General features: G+C 44.3%; 1 protein-coding gene across 7 annotated transcripts in view; it reads right to left on the bottom strand.

Moving 5' to 3' along the window:
- ENTHD1 (ENTH domain containing 1) overlaps nt 1–18,447 on the bottom strand; it is a 106,470-nt gene that overhangs the window by 11,187 nt on the left and 76,836 nt on the right. For all 7 annotated transcript variants that reach the window (XM_058741214.1, XM_058741213.1, XM_058741211.1 and 4 more), the window contains one exon: nt 1,386–1,784. In XM_058741214.1, coding sequence (XP_058597197.1) covers nt 1,386–1,784 — 399 coding nt within the window. The remainder of the gene's footprint in view (nt 1–1,385; nt 1,785–18,447) is intronic.

Below are 18,447 nucleotides of genomic sequence, written 5' to 3'. Positions count from 1 at the left end.
TTTTAGGGAGCTCAGTGCCGGGAACCAGGGATGAAGACCTAATACATATATTTCATATTATATCACAGTGTCACAGTCCCCTTCCTAGGATCTTGACCCATCATGTGTTTTCTACCTCAGTTGTTTTACAGGACTTCAAACCAGCTTTTAATAGTTTTCCAGCTTTAACCAGTATTTTCGGTGGGAGAGTTAGAACAATACTATCTACTTCATTATAAATGGAAGCAAAAGTCCTCCTTGCTCACTGGCTTTAGAGGAACTTCCAGCTAATTTTTATAATTAAGTATGCTTGGTACACAGGCAGTGGCCAAAACTATTTTCAATGATCTTTCTGTGGTATTTGTGAAAGAAATGAACTCATAGTAACAACATCCCGGGGGACAGCCACGCACACAAACCGTCACAGTCACTGTAACCGGTACTGATTGGTTTCCACATCAACAGTCTCCGCAGAACAGTTAATTTGGTGACAGAAGTAAGAATCAGTTTATTTTTAGGCTATTCGATTCCCTAAAATTCTGGGAAGTGCAGCAAGGGGACTGTGCTATCATTCACTGACCTTACTAACACCAAAGTAAATTTCTTTAGCCTCAACATGTTGGCTTCCATTGTTTGTACTTTTGACCTGAGATTGAGGCAGTTTAGAGTATTTATATTAAAAGCTTTATATTTATATGAGTTAGTAAGCATTATTGTACATAAGAACCAATAAAACGACTCAGTCTTGGAAAAGCACACAAACAACTTATTCTTTTACTAATTAACTTTAAAGAAGAAAGCATAATTACCATGTAGGCTTTGGTAACTGATAGCCAACAATCTGGATTCCCAATTGGCTTTCTCCTTTACCATCAAGGCCCAAGAATACTGCAACCCTTTTAGTGTTTTATAGGACAGAATAAAGAAGAGATTCCCCGCCATTTTTTTTTTGGGGGGGCAATCAGTACACAATACTTTAAAAAAAGGCCGCGTACGCACACACATACATTGTGTGTCTACACATCAATATACATAATAACTCATTCCTTTTTATAAAGTGTCTTCATAGGTAACCTAAATGCCTAACAGGAAGCTCTTATTTAATGCTAGTTCTTTCTAATTTACTCAGAATCAGAATTGCTCAGAACTTGTGCTTCAACAAGTACTTGAGACCCCTAGGGATGAACTGCCTTTCAGCTCTTTAAGAAAAGGGGTGCTTTTTCCCAACTGAGAAGTCCCTCTCTCTGGCTTGTATGTTTTAACGCCACTGGATGGAGAGTGAAAGAAGGGAACCAGAAACAGAGACAGAAAGCACAGAAAAATAACAGAAGAACACTTCAGAAGAGCTGTGTGTGTGTGTGTGTGTGTGTGTGTGTGCACGTGCATGTGCGTGCACGCAGACTCACCCCATGTGGTTACAGTCTTGAGGTTTTCCTCATCCATGTGAACAATGCTGGATTGTGCTGGCTTCTGGCAGTCCTTATTGCTTACCATCTCCTTCACTGGGTCAAATGTTTTGAATGAAGGAGAGACATAGAGCGTCTCCACAGAGGCCTGGTCACAGAAAGTAGAATCTGACTTTGACATCCTTAAATTAGGGCTGACGAACTCTTCCTTATTCGATGACCAAAACGATGGTGAGGTTGTCAATGTGTCAAAGCTTTCTGCAGCGGACTGCTTTTCCAGAGGCATTTGCAAAGGGCTTTCGGTTACGGTATTTGTGATGGTACTGCTGTCTGGTTTCTTGTCCAAACTCACATTTGTCTGCAGAGATGGGCTTTCTTCTGAGGGGGTAGGCACAGCGTCTGTAAAATAACAAGTAAGAACCATGATCAAAAAATACAACTGAAAACACTCTGTTTCAAATCCGTTGCAATTTTATTTCTTTTTTCTTTTCCTTTTTAAAAAGATTTTTTTAACGTTTATTTATTTTTGAGACAGAGAGAGACAGAGCATGAACGGGGGAGGGGCAGAGAGAGAGGGAGACACAGCATCGGAAGCAGGCTCCAGGCTCCGAGCCGTCAGCCCAGAGCCCGACGCGGGGCTCGAACTCACGGACCGCGAGATCGTGACCTGAGCTGAAGTCGGACGCCCAACCGACTGAGCCACCCAGGCGCCCCTCTTTTCCTTTTTTTAAAGTAAGCTCTACACCACGCATGTGGCTTGAACTCATGACTCTGAGATCAAGAGCCCACATGCTCCACGGATGGAGCCAGCCAGGTGCCCCCAAATCCATTGTAATTTTAATAATGGATTTTTTTTTTTTTAATTTGAGAGAGAAAGAGAGAGCAAGCAGGAGAAGGGGTCTGGGTAGGGGGAGAGAGAGAGAAAGAGAGAGAGAGAATCTTAAGCAGGCTCCACATTTGCCTGACATGGGCTCGATCTCTAACCCTGGGATCATGATCTGAGCTGAAATCAAGAGTTGGATGCTCAACTGACTGAGCCACCCAGGCGCTCCTAAATCAGATTTTTTGATGCTATAACAGGATTCTCTATTTAGTTGTTTCTACTTTCTTACTATATTTCTCTTCTGCCTATATAAAGTATACCCCAGCTATTACTGATGCATTAGTCATTTGGTGGCCGCTTCTCTCTCTCTCTCTCCTCACTGAAGCACAAGGAAAGGAAAGCTTCAAATAACTTGTCTTTAAATATTTTTCTCTTCACCCACTTATCTGTCTCTGAAACCACTATATTTTTAGAACCTTCAAACGTTCATCTTTTACAAGATAAACTAGAGAAAATATGCCATATCATACTGGTCTATCCCTACAGAACCCCCAGCTACCAAAAAAAAAAAAAAAAAAAAAAAAAGGCCGTTTTCCCCTGTAATAAAAAAATGTCTTCTTGCCCTGGTGTCTACACAAAGCCCATGAAAGAAAACCCTGCTTTCGGTAGCAGCCTAATTTTAATAAATCCTTTGTCTATGTGGGAGAAAAGAAGCAATCTTTCAGAGCCGTTGTGATGATTACCAAAATGTAAGTTCCGTCAGGGCGGAATCTTTATCCATTTCATTCATTAATATCACCACAGTAACTAGACTATGACAAAGTACCTGGAATATAAGAGACAAATAATATTTATTACAAATAGAAGGGATTGAAAGGAGCTGATATTTAAGATAGGTCTGATATAGGAAGACCTACTGAATCTGTGACTTATGAGCCTGGTCCAAATTTCTAGACGCAAACTGTTACCAACCCTCCGTGCCAGGGCTGGCTCTGAAGTAGTTTTACCTGAAGTTGGATATGGAAAGAAAGAAAAGTATTTTAAGAGACAGAGTTGATGAAGTTAGTGGCATCATGGGCTGGGAAAGGGCAAAAGGAAGACTGAGCAGAAGCTCCCAGAAGAGGATACAGGAATTGTGTAATTCACTATCGAGTGTCTACGTATCACCATGCCCACCACAACATAGCCTCACAAAGCACATTTATATGCCATCATCACCGCTGTCAGGCCCTGAGTTATTACAGAAACGCATTTTCATCCACAGTTGGAGGCCAGCCTGGGCAAAATGGCTGCTGGGACGCCACGGCATTGGACAATTCAGGACACGTGCCTCCCTCCCTCCGTGGGGAGTTCCATTTCTCTCCAACCCTCTCACCTCCAAGCTCTTCCATCTTTTCCAACTGATTCAAGCAGCCTGTTCTCTTGCCCTGAACCTGTTCTTTCCTTTCCTTGCCCTCCCCTGTCATCGTCTTTCTCACCACACCCTGTCTGGGGCCCTGCAGTCAGCCTTACACTTCCTCATTCTCACCAGTCCGGCCCCTCCCGGCAAACAGGCCCCCCCCCACCCAAGAGGCCTTCTTAGGAGTTATCTTTGTGCCCCAGCACTGGAGAGTGTGACCCGTGGGAAGTGTTCAGTAAATGCTTGTTAAGGAGAAGGACAAATAGAAGCACAAGGATAAAGAAAGAGAAAATGGAGTGCCTTTGTTTTTAAAAAAGCCAAATCAAGTTACTAAAGAATCATTAAAAGAAAGAGTAAATCGGTAGATGAAAATAACTTCTAAAATATCCCTAATTTGCATATGACCGAGTTGTAACTAGTTGGTAAAGGTTTCTGTTAAAGATGCGAATATATTTCCCCGGCAGAATGCTAGACTGACTAGCACCAAGCACACGTATACCTCCCCATGTTTACATAAACGCGTTTCTTCAGAGTGGATTTTTGTCAAAACTTTTCCCCTTGGCTTCTATTTTACATCTGAGAGAAATGGGGGGAAAAGCATTTTTCTATAGTAACAGAATCACCTTAACACTTAGCAATACGGACAGTAAGATAATTCAGAATGACAATGACCCTCTCATGGAAATATTCACAACAACACTCAATCTAAATCTCAAAACTGGGATGTATAAAGTCATCTAACAGCCATGATTTTATTTGCTTATTTTCTTATTTTTTTATTTTAAAGTAACTTCTATACCCAACATGTGGCTTGAACTCATGACCCCGAGATCAAGAGTCATACGCTCCTCTGACTAAGCCAGCCGGGTGTCCCTAGCCATTGTGTTAACGTTTAATACAAAAGCTTAACATTATAAAAGAAAAAATTATCTTAAAATTCAACGAAACAAACCAGACTGAAGTCTATCTATCCACCGTCTCTCCCATTTGTCCAGGAGGAACAGTCTTCTGGGTGCTTAGACTTTGGTTTTTAGACTGGTAATCTTTTCAATGAGTAAAACACTATGATCTAAAAGAAGAAAGCATGACAACAATTCAAAAATAATGATTTAAAAAAGATTTTTTGATAATGTTTATTTATTTTTGAGAAAGAGAGAGAGAGTGCGCGCGCGTATGAGCGGGGGAGGAGCAGAGAGAGAGGGAGACACAGAATCCGAAGCAGGCTCCAGGCTCTGAGCTATCCGCACAGAGCCTGATCCGGGGTTCGAACTCACAAACTATGAGAACATGACCTGAGCTGAAGTCAGTCGTTTAATGGACTGAGCCACACAGGCACCCCTATTTTATTTTATTTTTTTTTAATGTTTTTATTTATTTTTGAGACAGAGAGAGACAGAGCATGAGCAGGGGAGGGGCAGAGAGAGAGGGAGACACAGAATCTGAAGCAGGCTCCAGGCTCGGAGCTGTCAGCACAGAGCCCGACATGGGGCTCCAACTCGAGGACCGTGAGATCATGACCTGAGCCGAAGTCGGATGCTTAACCAATTGAGCCACCCAAGCGCCCCTCAAGTTTCTTTACCTTTATTACCATCTATTTCTCACCCTGCACCCCAACACTGGACCACCCCCTCCGCTTCTCTATCTATTTAAATCCTATCAACGTCTCAAGGCCTCTACCTCGACTACTTCTGGAAACCATTTCCAATCACACCTACCTAATCCTTCCCTTCTGTCAATAATAAATATTAGTTTCTGTAAACTCATTTTTTTTCCACCTAAGAATATGCTGTATACAGCCTATCACACATCGTACTAACTTCCCACATTCTGACTTTAGAGCCTCGACCATGCTTTAGCAGGTAGGAGGTCTGCAAAGGTGAGTTAAATAGGATAATTTATAACTTATCTAAGTGTTATATGTGGATTTTGTGTATAATAATGTACAGTGGATGTAAAGGCTAAAAATTAAGATTAAAGATTAAAGATTTTAAAGAATAAAAATTAAAGATTAATCAAGAAACACTTGTTGAACATCCACTGTTTGCACTGGACTGTATTTAACTCTGCAGGCACGTAAGTGGAAGTCATAGTTCCTACTGTCAATGAATGTTAAGATCAAGCATGGATTTTGTATAAGCAGATAGGCAGGTAGGGAGAGAGAGAGAGAAAGAAGGAAGGAATATATGTACATATACGTGTATACCTACAAAAGTATATGGACAATAAACACATAGAAATAACTAATGATACAAGTTACCAGTTAAATTTCACAGTGTCTAAGAGGTTGTAGTTTCTCAATAAATGAGTAAACGTGAAGAATAAATGTGTATAATACAGTAGACAATAATACAGTAAATTTGTATAGTACAGCAAATATTCTGTATCTGTGTAATACAGTTTCAGATCAGGTTCCTGCGGAAGCAGACTTGGATGCAGGGAGCATCCTGCAAGTCTGAGAAAAAGACTTGGATGCAGGGAGCGGGTTTGGCCGTCGATCCCAAGGGCACGAGTGAAGGAGTGGGCATGGTAAAACAGAAAAGGGATCAAGTCAATAGAGCGTACTACTGACCAGATTACCATGGTGCGCAAATGAGGTTCGATCCTGCGGGGTGCTGCAGGGTTGTCCTTTCAGGAACGGGAAGGTGGAACACGAATTCAGAGACTCTCGCCTTCACTGGCTGAGGGTCGCGCTCACTAGTGCTAAATCTGGGGCACGTCTAGGCGGTCTCGCACTTACGCCGAACAGGTGGTGTCTGGGCTCCAGAGGAAACCCCGGTAGAGGACACTCGCGGTGGACAGGGGGACTGGTCACCAGGGCTGCCGCTGAACTCAGAGGTAGGCCAAGAGAATACAGGGTGGGGGCATTAACAGCATTTGCTACAAGACATATTCATTTCTCAGTTTTCCTTCCCCCATACCCACTGGAATGACAGAAGTGGCACAAAGAGGTCCAGACCTCGGGAGGCAAATAGAACAGGAGAGAAGAGAGGACAACAGAAGATGGGCGATGTCAACACTGTTGGAAAAGGAACCACTGATGGAGCGAGGAAGCAAACCCCAAATACCTGCAGAGGGGAAGCCAGTGTGGAGGAGATCGGCTCTTACCACAGAGCTCCAGAAAGTCTCGGGAGTGGGAGGAGGGGGCGCCCTGGAAGGCTGGGACCTTGTGCCTCGTTATTTTGGGGAGAGGACCTTCTTTCGTACAAACAGTGGGAGGTGTTGTTGTTGCCTGGCCGTTCAAATAACTGCAGAAGAGTGTGGATGGGCTGTGCTCGTTATTGAGCTATTGTCTCTTGGCTTTGTGATGCTGGGGACGGGGCACCACAAGGCACACCTCTGCTTTGCTGCTTCATTTTGAACTACGGTTTTTCCAGAACTGTATGACCCTACTATACTTTCTTTCGGTTCTTCAAATTTGCCACGTTTCCTCCTTGCACCAAGCCTTCACCCATGCTGTTCTTTGTGCCTGAAATGCTCTTCTTCTTCTTTATACCCAACTGATTTCCAGTTTCCAAGGTTATGTCCGTTAGGTGGACATATCTCTGTGTTTTTGTTCGTGCTGCTCCCTCAGCCTAGAATGTCCTCCAGCCCTGCCCTTCTCCTCTATCAAAAATGGTTTCACGTGTCCAACCCCAATTGAAATACTACTGCTTTTGTTAAATACCTTTATCCTCCAAGTTAAAACGAATCCCTCTTTTCTTTGCTTTTGCATAATTCAATGTGAACATTCATATTTTTCACTTAGTTCATTGTTTCAGAGATTAGTCACTCGTTTGACAAATATTTATTAAGTACAAGGATGTGGCAGGCACTCTTCTAAGCTTTGTAACACTAGTAAAAATTTGTTGTTTATGACTCATTATAATTTGTTTACAGATCCATCACCTCCAGGAGACTACAAACTCCTTCAGGGCAAACATCTTGATTTCAGCTCCGGTCATGATCTCAGGGGTTCATGAGTTGGAGCCCGCCTAGGGCTCCGGGCTGACAGCGGGGAGCCTGCTTGGGATTCTGTCTCCTGCTCTCTCTGCCCCTCCCCCACTTGCTCTCTACCTCTCTCTCAAAATAAATAAAAACAAACTAATAAAAAAAAAAAGAAATGAAAAGTCTGGTAGAAGCTGCTGTACCAAGTGGCTCTTTACTGACAATTCTAATGGTTCATAAGTGTAAGTGACTGAAGTTTACCTTGGGGTCACTCCTCTCCTCCCTGGTGTCACTTTTAGAGATGCAGGGCCATGTGGAGGAGGACTGAGTCATTAAGTACACAACTGGCCCATTGTCTTTGCCTATTTGTCTCTTCCCAGAAGGGCTTCGGGGTAGATGTTTTCTTGGATCCATATAAAGGATGCACAACATTTATGGAAAAATTTCTGAACTCCGCGGGAACTCCTGGGGATTTGCTGGAGAACAGCAGTAAATATTAACTCTATATGGTTGAATACAAAGCACAGAAATGTATACCTTGCAAACACTAAAACAATTGTTTCGTGAGGGCCTCCCAACTTTCTCTGGGAGCGAATCTCTCTGAATTCCACTAAAAAGCAGAGAGGACTACAGAGTGAATTAATTTGGTTGGCTTGCTTTATCAGGTTTCTCATTTTCTTTCAATTTAAAACCTGCATGTCAAAGAGCTTTGTTCTCAAGTATCTGTCTGGCAGACTCCAGGGTGAGAAACTCAGTATTAAATTATGAGACTGTCCCCGGTTTTCTTTATTGTACAGTGTTTTACACCTGCCAATATACTTGATTAATGCAAAACAGGACCTCGACACATCGGTCATTGTAAAGCTGGTTTGATTACTCTTAATAGTTATCTCTAGGAAGAAGCTTATTCCCTGTGTAAGGCATCAGACTGCAAATTTAAATACAGACTATCACTAAGCTGTCTGCAGTAAGGAAAAGGAAAAACAAACCAAAACAAACAAACAAACAAACAAACAAACAAACAAATGCATCACCTCTCCATGCTCTGAGCCTAAGGACAAAAGAGAAGAGCTATGTTGGTGAAGGTACTGAAAATGTTTTTGCTCATTTGGAGACGATGATGAGATCATTTTTGAAAGGGAACATTGGATTTAATTCCGGGTTAAGAGACTTTGCCTACAGGTAGGAATATTCTGTACTGGTAACTCTTTTTTCCATTTTCAATAATTCCCCTGCCTCGTTTCAGGTACTGTAATCATTGCATATTATTTTATATTCCATTATATGGTGACTCTGATAATGGGTGTTAATTCCAGCCCAGCGATTGCTGTGATCAATTCTCCTGCTGGTCTGACGCATGGTATCCAATTACAGCTCCAAGGTGGAGAGCTGGCAAGCGTGACAAAAGGTAGATGCCAAAATAGGTCTTTCTGGAGCTTAAAAATGTGTAGCCGAAGGAGCTTCTACTTTTGCAATTATTTAATCAAAGGACATAGGATCTGACGATAATAGGTCTATTTTGCTAAGAGGCCACAGTTATAAATTATTAATATAGAGGAGTGATTTGAATTGCTCATTAATATATTGGTTTAAAGTAGACAAGCCACTAATTTTAAGGTGGATGTGAAACTTGAATAACATGTTTGACATGAAAATCTTAATATAGTTTTCTTACAGTGTATGCACGAAACCTCAAATCATCCTAATACGTTAGAACAGCTATATTCTCCCTCTGATCCGTGTTAAGTGCGTGCGCACACACAGGGGCAGGCTCTGAAAATTTCACTTCATCATATATCACTGCGTTTAACTGCAGAATATAGTGTACCCAAGTTTTAAAAAGAGAAAATATTTTGGAAAGCATGGCTATGAAAAATACGGCAAGTATATTTACTACTTCTTTCAATATAAATTTGCGATAACGGTTTAACTTCTCATAAGAAAACAGAGACATGGGCATATCTAAAGGTACTTTTCTTTAAAAGCCTCTTCAATAGACAACCTATAACTTACAGCTTCTCTTTTAAAACAGGCTCAATTCTTTAAATTAAAACAAAAGAAGATTTAGAAGGCAAAATCCTATTATTTCTTAGAGAATACTGTTAATACTGTTAGATTTTCTGAAGACATCTATTCTGTAAAACATATCATCAAATGAAATAAACGGATCATTCTTCAAAAATAAAGAAAATGAAAAAATAAGTAGGACGGCGGAAGATTCTCAGGCCATGAAAACGGATCACGGCGAATGGATTATATAGGTACGGGGTGCCCATGATTACATTTTATGCCATAGTTACGGTTCCCCCATAATAAAAATCCAAATTTCCCTTAATAGATGATCATTATGGAAACTGAAGCTGAACAGGTCTTTGGGAAACTACTGCTCATGACCTATCTCGGTGTTTCCTGCTGTTTGGGCTAGAGGTTAAATGGAAATTGGCCTCTGGCACACGAGGGTCTCCTGCTCTACAGAGCCCTCTCCAGGCAGGTGCCTGAAGACCTAAGTGTTTGTGACCATCAGACCGATCCATAGAATGCCAATAAAACCCTGCAGGGCACCTGAGGAGAATAAAAAATGAAAATAAATTGGTCAGAGGCTCAATTCTGACATGAACGAAATACAAGAAATGCTCGAAGTGGTACCCGGCCCACAGATACTCTATATAGTTCCTGGCTGCTGTTATGATGGAGCGGTCTGAAGGCGTTCCTGCCATGGCCGTGACTAGAGGCAGACGGGACCCTGGATGTCCCAGACACTCTCCCCCCCCCCCCCAAAATTCCTGTATAGGTAGACTACGGGCAGGATGCAGGTTCTCTGTGCCCACTGTTCTTAGAAGGTGGTATTTGAGACCAAGAGAACTGGTGTTCTGTGGAAAGATGATGATGAACAACTGTAATTCGCAAACGTTTTCCCTTGTTAGATGTACAGGACAATGAGAAACTTTTACTTCAATGCAGCGTAAAAATCTTGTCTAAGTCTGCAACACAGCAACGCACCTGAGAATATCATTTACGCTGTGAATTCAGATGAAGTATTATTTCTCCTGAAGTAAGGATGCTCTGTTTTCCACACTAAGCTGAGAAAAAAAAAACTCACCTATTAAAACTTCGTATATTATAACATATACGTCCCTTTGGAACACACCTTCCCGAATACCTAAAAGGACACGTGCCATTTCTCTGTCCCCAGGCAGGATCGGAGTGTGGTCCTTGTTCTTAGAGCTCTTTGCTTATATTTTTATAATATGACTTACAGCACTATCCTGTAATTTACCTATTAATGTTTCATTTGCTCTTTTTATTCCAGCACCTTCCACATATTTTCATTTGTTCGTTTACGCAACAAACAATATTGGGGATGGCGCAGTGCCCAAAAATACAAAAGCCACCAGAATTATCCCAGCAAAACCTGTCACCATTGCAATTCGTTGGAATTACAAAACACAGAAGACAGATAACCACAGATAAACTCAATACGTTTAAGGAAATAATACAAGCTTGAAAATATAAGCAAGGAATAAGATTATAAAAACAGACCCAAGCAGAAGATCCAAATAGAAATTGTAAAAGTGAAAACTAGAATGGCTGAAATTACAAAAATAATTGTTTTTTTAAGCAGCGGGTTAACTAGCTGAAAAGAAAATTAGGAACTGGAAGATAGGGGCGAAGCAATTATTTAAAAATACGGCACAGAGATCAAAGTGAAAGAAAACCTGGGCGTGAGGGGAGGCAGTATGGCGGACGGAGTGTTCTCCCACTGACGCCGTGTCTAGTCAGAGCGCGACCCTCCTTCCGGTCTCTGATGAACCCCCCCCCCCCCCCCCCCCCCCGCCACCGCATGTCAGCCATGCTGAATCCCTCGAAAGAGTCCCCACACACACCTGGTGCTATCACACCTCTGGGCTTTTGCACTGGCTTCTCTCCCTTCCTGGCCTACCCTTCTTCTCATCTGGAGGTTGAATTTGATCTACTGATGGGACAAAGCTCCCTCCTCCGAGCTCCGCTCTATTCAGTGTCAGAACAGAGGAAGGGCAATACGAGACAAGTGTCTATCTCTTCCTCATCTGGCCGCTGTTGTGATCAAGTATCTCTTGGCAGCTGCCGTGGCTTCGGCTAATGTGGCCCTCCCCGGCTGCTCTACAGCAGGCACCCGAATGCTGGTTCTCTCGTGAAGTGAATATGAGAGGCTCTTCAGTGCACCCTGGGGAGCCCCCTAACCACACCATTCCCTAATGCAGGACATCCAGGTCTGGTTCAACTTACTCGAACCACCTCCCTGCTGCGCCCTCCCTACTGGGACTTTCAGTGTTTGCATCTAGCGCCTTGGGCCTGGAACACATTTGACTCCCCGGGGCCCCTGCTCCTCTCCTCTCCCGGGTGACTGACTGTTACTGTAGAGAGTTCACAACTGTTAAGTTCATGGTCTCCACGCCCCCCGGGTCCTCAGGAGTGTCCAGGAATCCTTTCTGCGTGTCCTTTCTCTCCCATTTCTCTCAGAGACAATTCCAAACTTTCCCTGCTCTCCTCAAAGCTCCCTTGTCAACTAGACCTTTCTCTTATTTTTAGTAGATGACCTTCTCCCCTCTTCGTCAAGATAAGAGAGGTTTTTCAACTGGTTTGTTTCAGTTTCTCTCCCTCTCTTCAGCCAACTGAACCACAATCCACAACCGTTCCTCACACCCTTCCCTTCGGTCTTGAGGGTCTGAGACCCTTCTTATGCCTACTCAGGCCTGTCCTGCCATCTGTGTCACCGAAACACCCACTCAAGTGGAACCTAGTCTCCTTTATTTTAAATATTTCTCTGGGCCTTTCTGCTAGTGTCTCTCTGTCTTGCTCCCCCAGCCAACCACACTGAAAAACAAATTTATTTTCTCCCTCTGAATTAATTTCCCTCTTTCCTGTTCAACTCCTCAAAATACCACAATCTGGCTTCCATTCCTACTTCTTGACTGATGCTGTCCTGTCTGAGGACCACTGACCTTTTCCACTGCTAATTCCAATTTCCAGTCCTAGGTCACAGGACATCCCTGTGTCATCGAAGATTGATTAGTCTCTCCCCACTGTGCACCCCTGGGAGCGATAACGGTGCACAGGACCAGGACCAGCAGCAGAGGTGACCAGTTTCTGGATATACGCTGAACGAGAGCTGCTATGAAAGGAAGCTCGGGGGTGACGCCAAGGTTTGCAGGGATGACGCATCTCTATTCCGGCTGCCTGTTCGTGACACCGTCCTCTTTGCCATTCTACAGGTTCATTCTAATATGTGAGTTTGCAAGTGTTTGTAGTTCTTTACCCTATTTGGTATATATTATGCTCCCTGTATCTTTAAATTCATGCCTTTCATCAGTTCTGGAAAAATGATCTCCTATTATCTCATCAAAGAGTGCCTCCCACTGGCTGTACGCAACTTCCCGACTTGCCATTTGTGCCTCAGCTTAAAAAAAATACTTTCCATCTTCTTGGCCTCCTTGCAGCGTTCTGGGGAATTTCTTCTGCTACACATTCCAAGTCACTACTTCTCACTTCGGTTTGATCAAATCTGGTGTTTAATCCATCCACATCCACTGGATTTTTACTTTCAAACAAGTTTATTTTTCCTTTCCAAAAGTTTTATTTGGTTATTTTTCAAATGTGCCTAGTCATCCGTCCCTTACTGATTCCATCTTTTTTTTTTTCCCTTTAAACATTTCATACTCAGATAATATTCTATCGCCAATAGTTCAAGCCTGAAATCCTCAGAGGCTAAACCTGCTGTCCACATCTTTGTAGACTCAGTCATGAAGGCTTATTCTCTTGTGTTTCCGGCGATCACTGATTGTGACATCAGGTTGAGGTTAATCTGTGAGAGTCTTGGGTCTCAGTGGGGCCTCCAGAAAGGATCTGTATTTTTGTCACACCTAAAGCCAGTGCAGCCCCCTTGAATGCTCCACTTAAAGCCGAGTTTGAGGCTCTGCTTCCTCCCTGCTGTGGGCTCCAGCCTGCGGTCTCTGATCTCTGATCGAGATGATGTCAGCATTCGCCTTCAGGGAAAACCTACCTTTGGAGTCCTTCACACCCACAGCTCCCTGCTCCAATCAGGTTCCAGCTCTTGGGTTTAGACACGTGGGGTTTGTTCCGGTCTGCCCTCGAGATTTCCCTTAGTTCCCACGAACCCAACAATGTATTAAAAGGTAGCTTTCATCCAGAATCTAGGTTGGAGGCTCTTCAGAGTATCTAGTCCACCACACTACTGAAAATGTAAGAAGTCAGGAGTATAGTTTTTATCCCATAGATGATGAAAAGCCACTAAAGGCTGTTTTGAAGATTTGTGTGTTATACAGATCTCTGTGGAGATTATGTGGCAGATAGGAGCGAGGCTCGGGCCAAAAGATCAGCGACAAAGGTGTCCTAATAGTGCAGGTGACAGATGACAAGAGCCTACAAACTAGGGACAGAGATGACAGTTAAGATAAGATTATCATAATTTAGTGATTGAATATTTCTGAATAATTAAGCTTTTTCCAAGTTTGTAGGTAGCAGAGGACTGGTAGCTATCATTATCAAAGTATTCAGGACTCCTTTCTGGGTTTTTCTTCTCTAAGTCAAATGAATCAAACACCTCCAAGGAAGCAAAACACCCTTTTCATCTATATTTATTCAAAGCATTTGACCTTGGCAGGAGCCACACTAAACTCTCGAGATTTGTAACTGCTGTAGCCCTTTGCTTGGCTTGTCTCAAGGCCATACTGCATGCTGATCCAAAGTATAAAAGACACCTGCCGCAAACCCTGAGGCACTTCCAGAATATCTTCGTAGTGCAGTAGTGCTGTCGTCCCTTTCCCATCCCCCCACCACACTAGCACAAGCACGTGCCTGTGCGCACGCGCGCGCGCACACACACACACACACACACACACACACACACATCTTCCAAGAGGGAAACAAAGGACATTTACAGGAGTCTAATCAACCCATCAGAAACCAGGTCATTCATTGTCTACTTCACCCAGTCCTCTAAAGCATCCACACTCCGTTGTAAGGAGGACAGCAATATGAAGAGGAAAAAAAATCAAGCGCCACTGTTTACATTTTGTTCAAACTGCTAACTTCAGGGAAACTGAAGCTGTGGTTTGAACGTGTTGGGCATGCTGGACTGTCATCAACAACAAGGGTAAAGAGATGAACCTCGAGATTGCTCTCGGGAGGGTATTAAGGGATTGGGCATGTCTGGTGATGACCTACATTTGAGGTTTGTGGTGCCCTTTTTTTTTTTTTTTAATAGTAATGGGATGCTCGGATCTCTGATATGCACAGCAGACATACAACCACCATCCAGAAACCACAGTTAGAATTTTTAAAAAATTAGGTGTTTCAAGGAAGGAGAGACTGATTAAAGAAGTAGGAAAAACAATCATCTAAGTTCCAATTTAGTTACTTTAGTGTACTGATATCCAGGATTTCCAGAAGGCAGGGATTTAAATAGATGTCTCATAGGCACCTCAAATGTAACATATCCAAGATGCAGCCCTTAATATCCCCCAACCCGTTCTCTCCCCACCGCCTTTCCCTTCTCACTAAACGACATCACACACTCACTTCCCAAAGGCAGAAAACTAGGAGTCATCCTTGTTCCCAGACTTGTCCTCCCTCCAACAAGCAGTGGTCAGGAGTCCTAGGGACTGAACTCCAAAATATATCTCAGATCTGCACACTCTTCTCCATAGCCGCTGCCTCCGCTCTCAGTCATGGTCACTTGGACAGTCTACCTAGGTTCTCCATCGATCTTTCTGCTTCTGTCCCCCCCCCCCCCCCATAATGCATTCCCTGACAGTTTCTATTTAAGTAAATAACAAATCAGATTACAGCATCCCTGTGCTTCAAATGTTCCCACTGTGCTCAGAATTCAGTCTGAAACTCCTCCCTCTGACTACACTGTGGTCCCGCGTGACATGGCTCCTGTCTGCTTTTCTCTGATCTCCACAAGCACCCCCGTCCCCTCATTTGCTTGCAATTCTAGGAGCAAGCTAACCTTTCCTCCTGCCCCTGAGCCTTTGAACTCGCTGTTCCCTCTGCTTGAAATGATCCTTCCAGGCTGCTTCGTCCTTATTTCACAGCACATCATCTCTGTGTAGGGGCCTTCTCTTGCTACCCTAACTAAAGCTTACATGCTCCCATCGCTTCACCGAAGCTCCTGTTCATTTCCTTAACAGCACGTAGTACAATCTGTAATTATACCTTCACCAGAAGTTCCTTGAGGCAGACAGGGCCTGCCATGCTCGCGGCCACAGTTTCATGCCTACCGCCAGGGTCTGACACATGCTACAAACTCGTTGAATTAAAACCTGTTGAATTAAAACCAAATTTCTCAATTTTCCCTTCTAGAATTTGACTACTGTTGAGCAACCAATACCCGGTTGCGAGTAGCTATTTTGGTTTCTGCTTCTAAAAAGCTGAACAATCTCTGGGGTTTTGCCCTAATTTAGAGAGTTAGCTTACTAAGTTGGGGTCCAGGGAACCTCCAGCTTTACAATCAATAAGAATTACAGCAATACTCCTGATTAGAATTAAGATTAACAGGGGCGCCTGGGTGGCTCAGTCGGTTGGGCGTCTGACTCCGGCTCAGGTCATGATCTGACAGTTCGTGTGTCTGAGTCCCGCGTCGGGCTGTGTGCTGACAGATCAGAGCCTGGAGCCTGCTTCGGATTCTGTGTCTCCCTCTCTCTCTGCACCTCCCCTGCTTGTCTTCGATCTCTCTCTCAAAAATAAACAAACATTAAAAAAAAAAAAAGATTAACAAATCATGTGGCCTTATTGAATAGAATTCTGTTTCAACAGAGAATCAGCAATATTGAGCATTCCTTGTATATCTCATTCCATCTTTACCCTGAGGACACCCTGAAGCCTCCACTCTTCTCCTGTCAGTATCTTACCAATTTCTGACTCATCCAGTATTCAGTTCAGTAAAGATGGACAGGGCGCCCACTCTGTGCTAGGCGCCGTGCTAGGAGCTGGCGTTAGAGGTATAGTACTGGGAGTCAGAGTGTCCCTCCCCACAGATTGAATCCCCAAGGCCCTTCGTCAAGCATAGTCACCTAAACACGAAGCCATGATGCCCAAGAGGGAGTGTCATGATGGGTCAGAGATGAAGACTTAAATTAAAAACAAAAGCCAGATAAGCCTGTCGCAGACGGAGTTTGGAGAGAATATTGGTTCAGCCTGTCTCTCCCTCCCTTACCCCTGTAGGCGTCTACCACAGACTAAAGAACCTCTGAGGGAGGAGACGAACGGAAGAAGCGAGAGTTGGATACTGGCAAGGAGGTCTTGTACCCTAAGCCCATGCCGGGCCCAGTCATGGGAGTTGGGGAGGCGAGGGAGAGGCCGGTCATCCATCTATCCAACAAGTAGTTCTCGAGCCCTTATGGTCACCTAGCCACCCTTCTAGGCCCTGGGCATCGGCATCGGCATCGGCATCGGCAGTGAAGAGAAGAGAAGAAAATTCTTTCCCTCGTGCTGCTTTCATTCTGAGCACGAAGAGGGTTTCTGCTTGGGCCCCAGGTGGAGCCTGGAACAGCGAGCGACACTTAGAATCCCCCCATCTGTCTTTACCTCCCACCAGCGACACAGGACGGAAGCAGAAGAACAGAAATGCAGGTGGGGGGTGGGGGGCAACCGCCCAGAGGTCCCCACTACGCGCGAGAGAGGTGTGGGAAGCATCCAGCGGTGTGTGAAGGCTGCAGACTCAGCTGGGGGATCGAGAGAGAGGGAGAGTGGCAGAAGCGAAAGGGCCTCACCATCGGGGCGGCGAGGACGCCGAGTGCACGGCCTAACAACTTAACTCCAGGGCACTGCTATTAAGATGCCGGCGGACACCGGCAGAACGAGACGTGGACAGAGAACGGTGGCTTCCCCTCAGCAGAAGGCAGTGTGAAGAGGTGCCCATCCCCAAAGCCGCGAGGCTGAGCTGGTCCCCGAAACTCGGATGCCGTCCTCGAGAAGAGGGAGGAGAAAGGGAAATCCTGAAGCGACCGAGGGTAAAGCAGAGATGGCTGAGAAAACAAAATAACTAAGGTTATCTTTTCTGTCATCGGAGAAATTTAAGATCATTTTCCGGCACACTGGAGGTCACAGCTTGAAAATACCATGCCGATGGCTCAGGGGTGAATAAGAACCACCTCTGCCTTTGAGGGTCTCTTCCACCTCCCAGACGGCTCTCTTTCTTCACCAGCTCTTTAAACTCCCCACGAAGAAAGCCACTCAGCTCTCTCTGCCCTCCAGACTTTCCTCCCTCTGAAACTCACTAACCACCTTGAGTAACAGCATCTAGAACCGGGGGAGAAATCATCCATGCTGCGCCTCTGGGCTCCTGCCACACCAGAGACAGATCCTGGTTTCAGACCAGACTTGAAGCGATACGAGACGAAAAGCTAAATAAATACTCTCCGGGCCAGCACCAGTGCTCACGCGCGAAGTTCCCTCTTGACGTCCTTGAGCATGATCGCAAGTTGTATGTGTTTTGAGCACTTCCTGCTAAAAGCAGGAATAAACAGACTTTCTTTAGCTAATGTTACAGTCAAGTGTCAACTAGGGATGAGGAAAATTCTACAAAATTTCAAATGTTTATTTATTTGACAGGGAGAGAGCGAGCACGCACGTGCACACGTGAGTGGGGGAAGGGCAGAGAGAGAGAGAGAGAGACAATCCTAAGCAGGGTCTGTGCCCCAACATGGGACTCAATCCCACAAACCGTGAGCTCATGACCTGAGCCAAAATCGAGAGTCGGACGCTTAACTGACTGAGCCACCCAGGTGCCCTGAAAATTCCACAAAATTTCAAAAGATGACTCTGATGCTAGTGAACCTCATCAGTGAACTTGGAATACACCCATGGGGGGCTCGTGCTGCCCTTCTTTTACAAACCTACGATAGCTCTTCTCT

This window comes from Neofelis nebulosa, chromosome 8 (genome assembly GCF_028018385.1).
Source record: "Neofelis nebulosa isolate mNeoNeb1 chromosome 8, mNeoNeb1.pri, whole genome shotgun sequence".
Lineage (NCBI taxonomy): Eukaryota > Metazoa > Chordata > Mammalia > Carnivora > Felidae > Neofelis > Neofelis nebulosa.
Note: the sequence above shows the minus strand (reverse complement) of the source record. Positions and strands in the feature narration are given on the sequence as shown.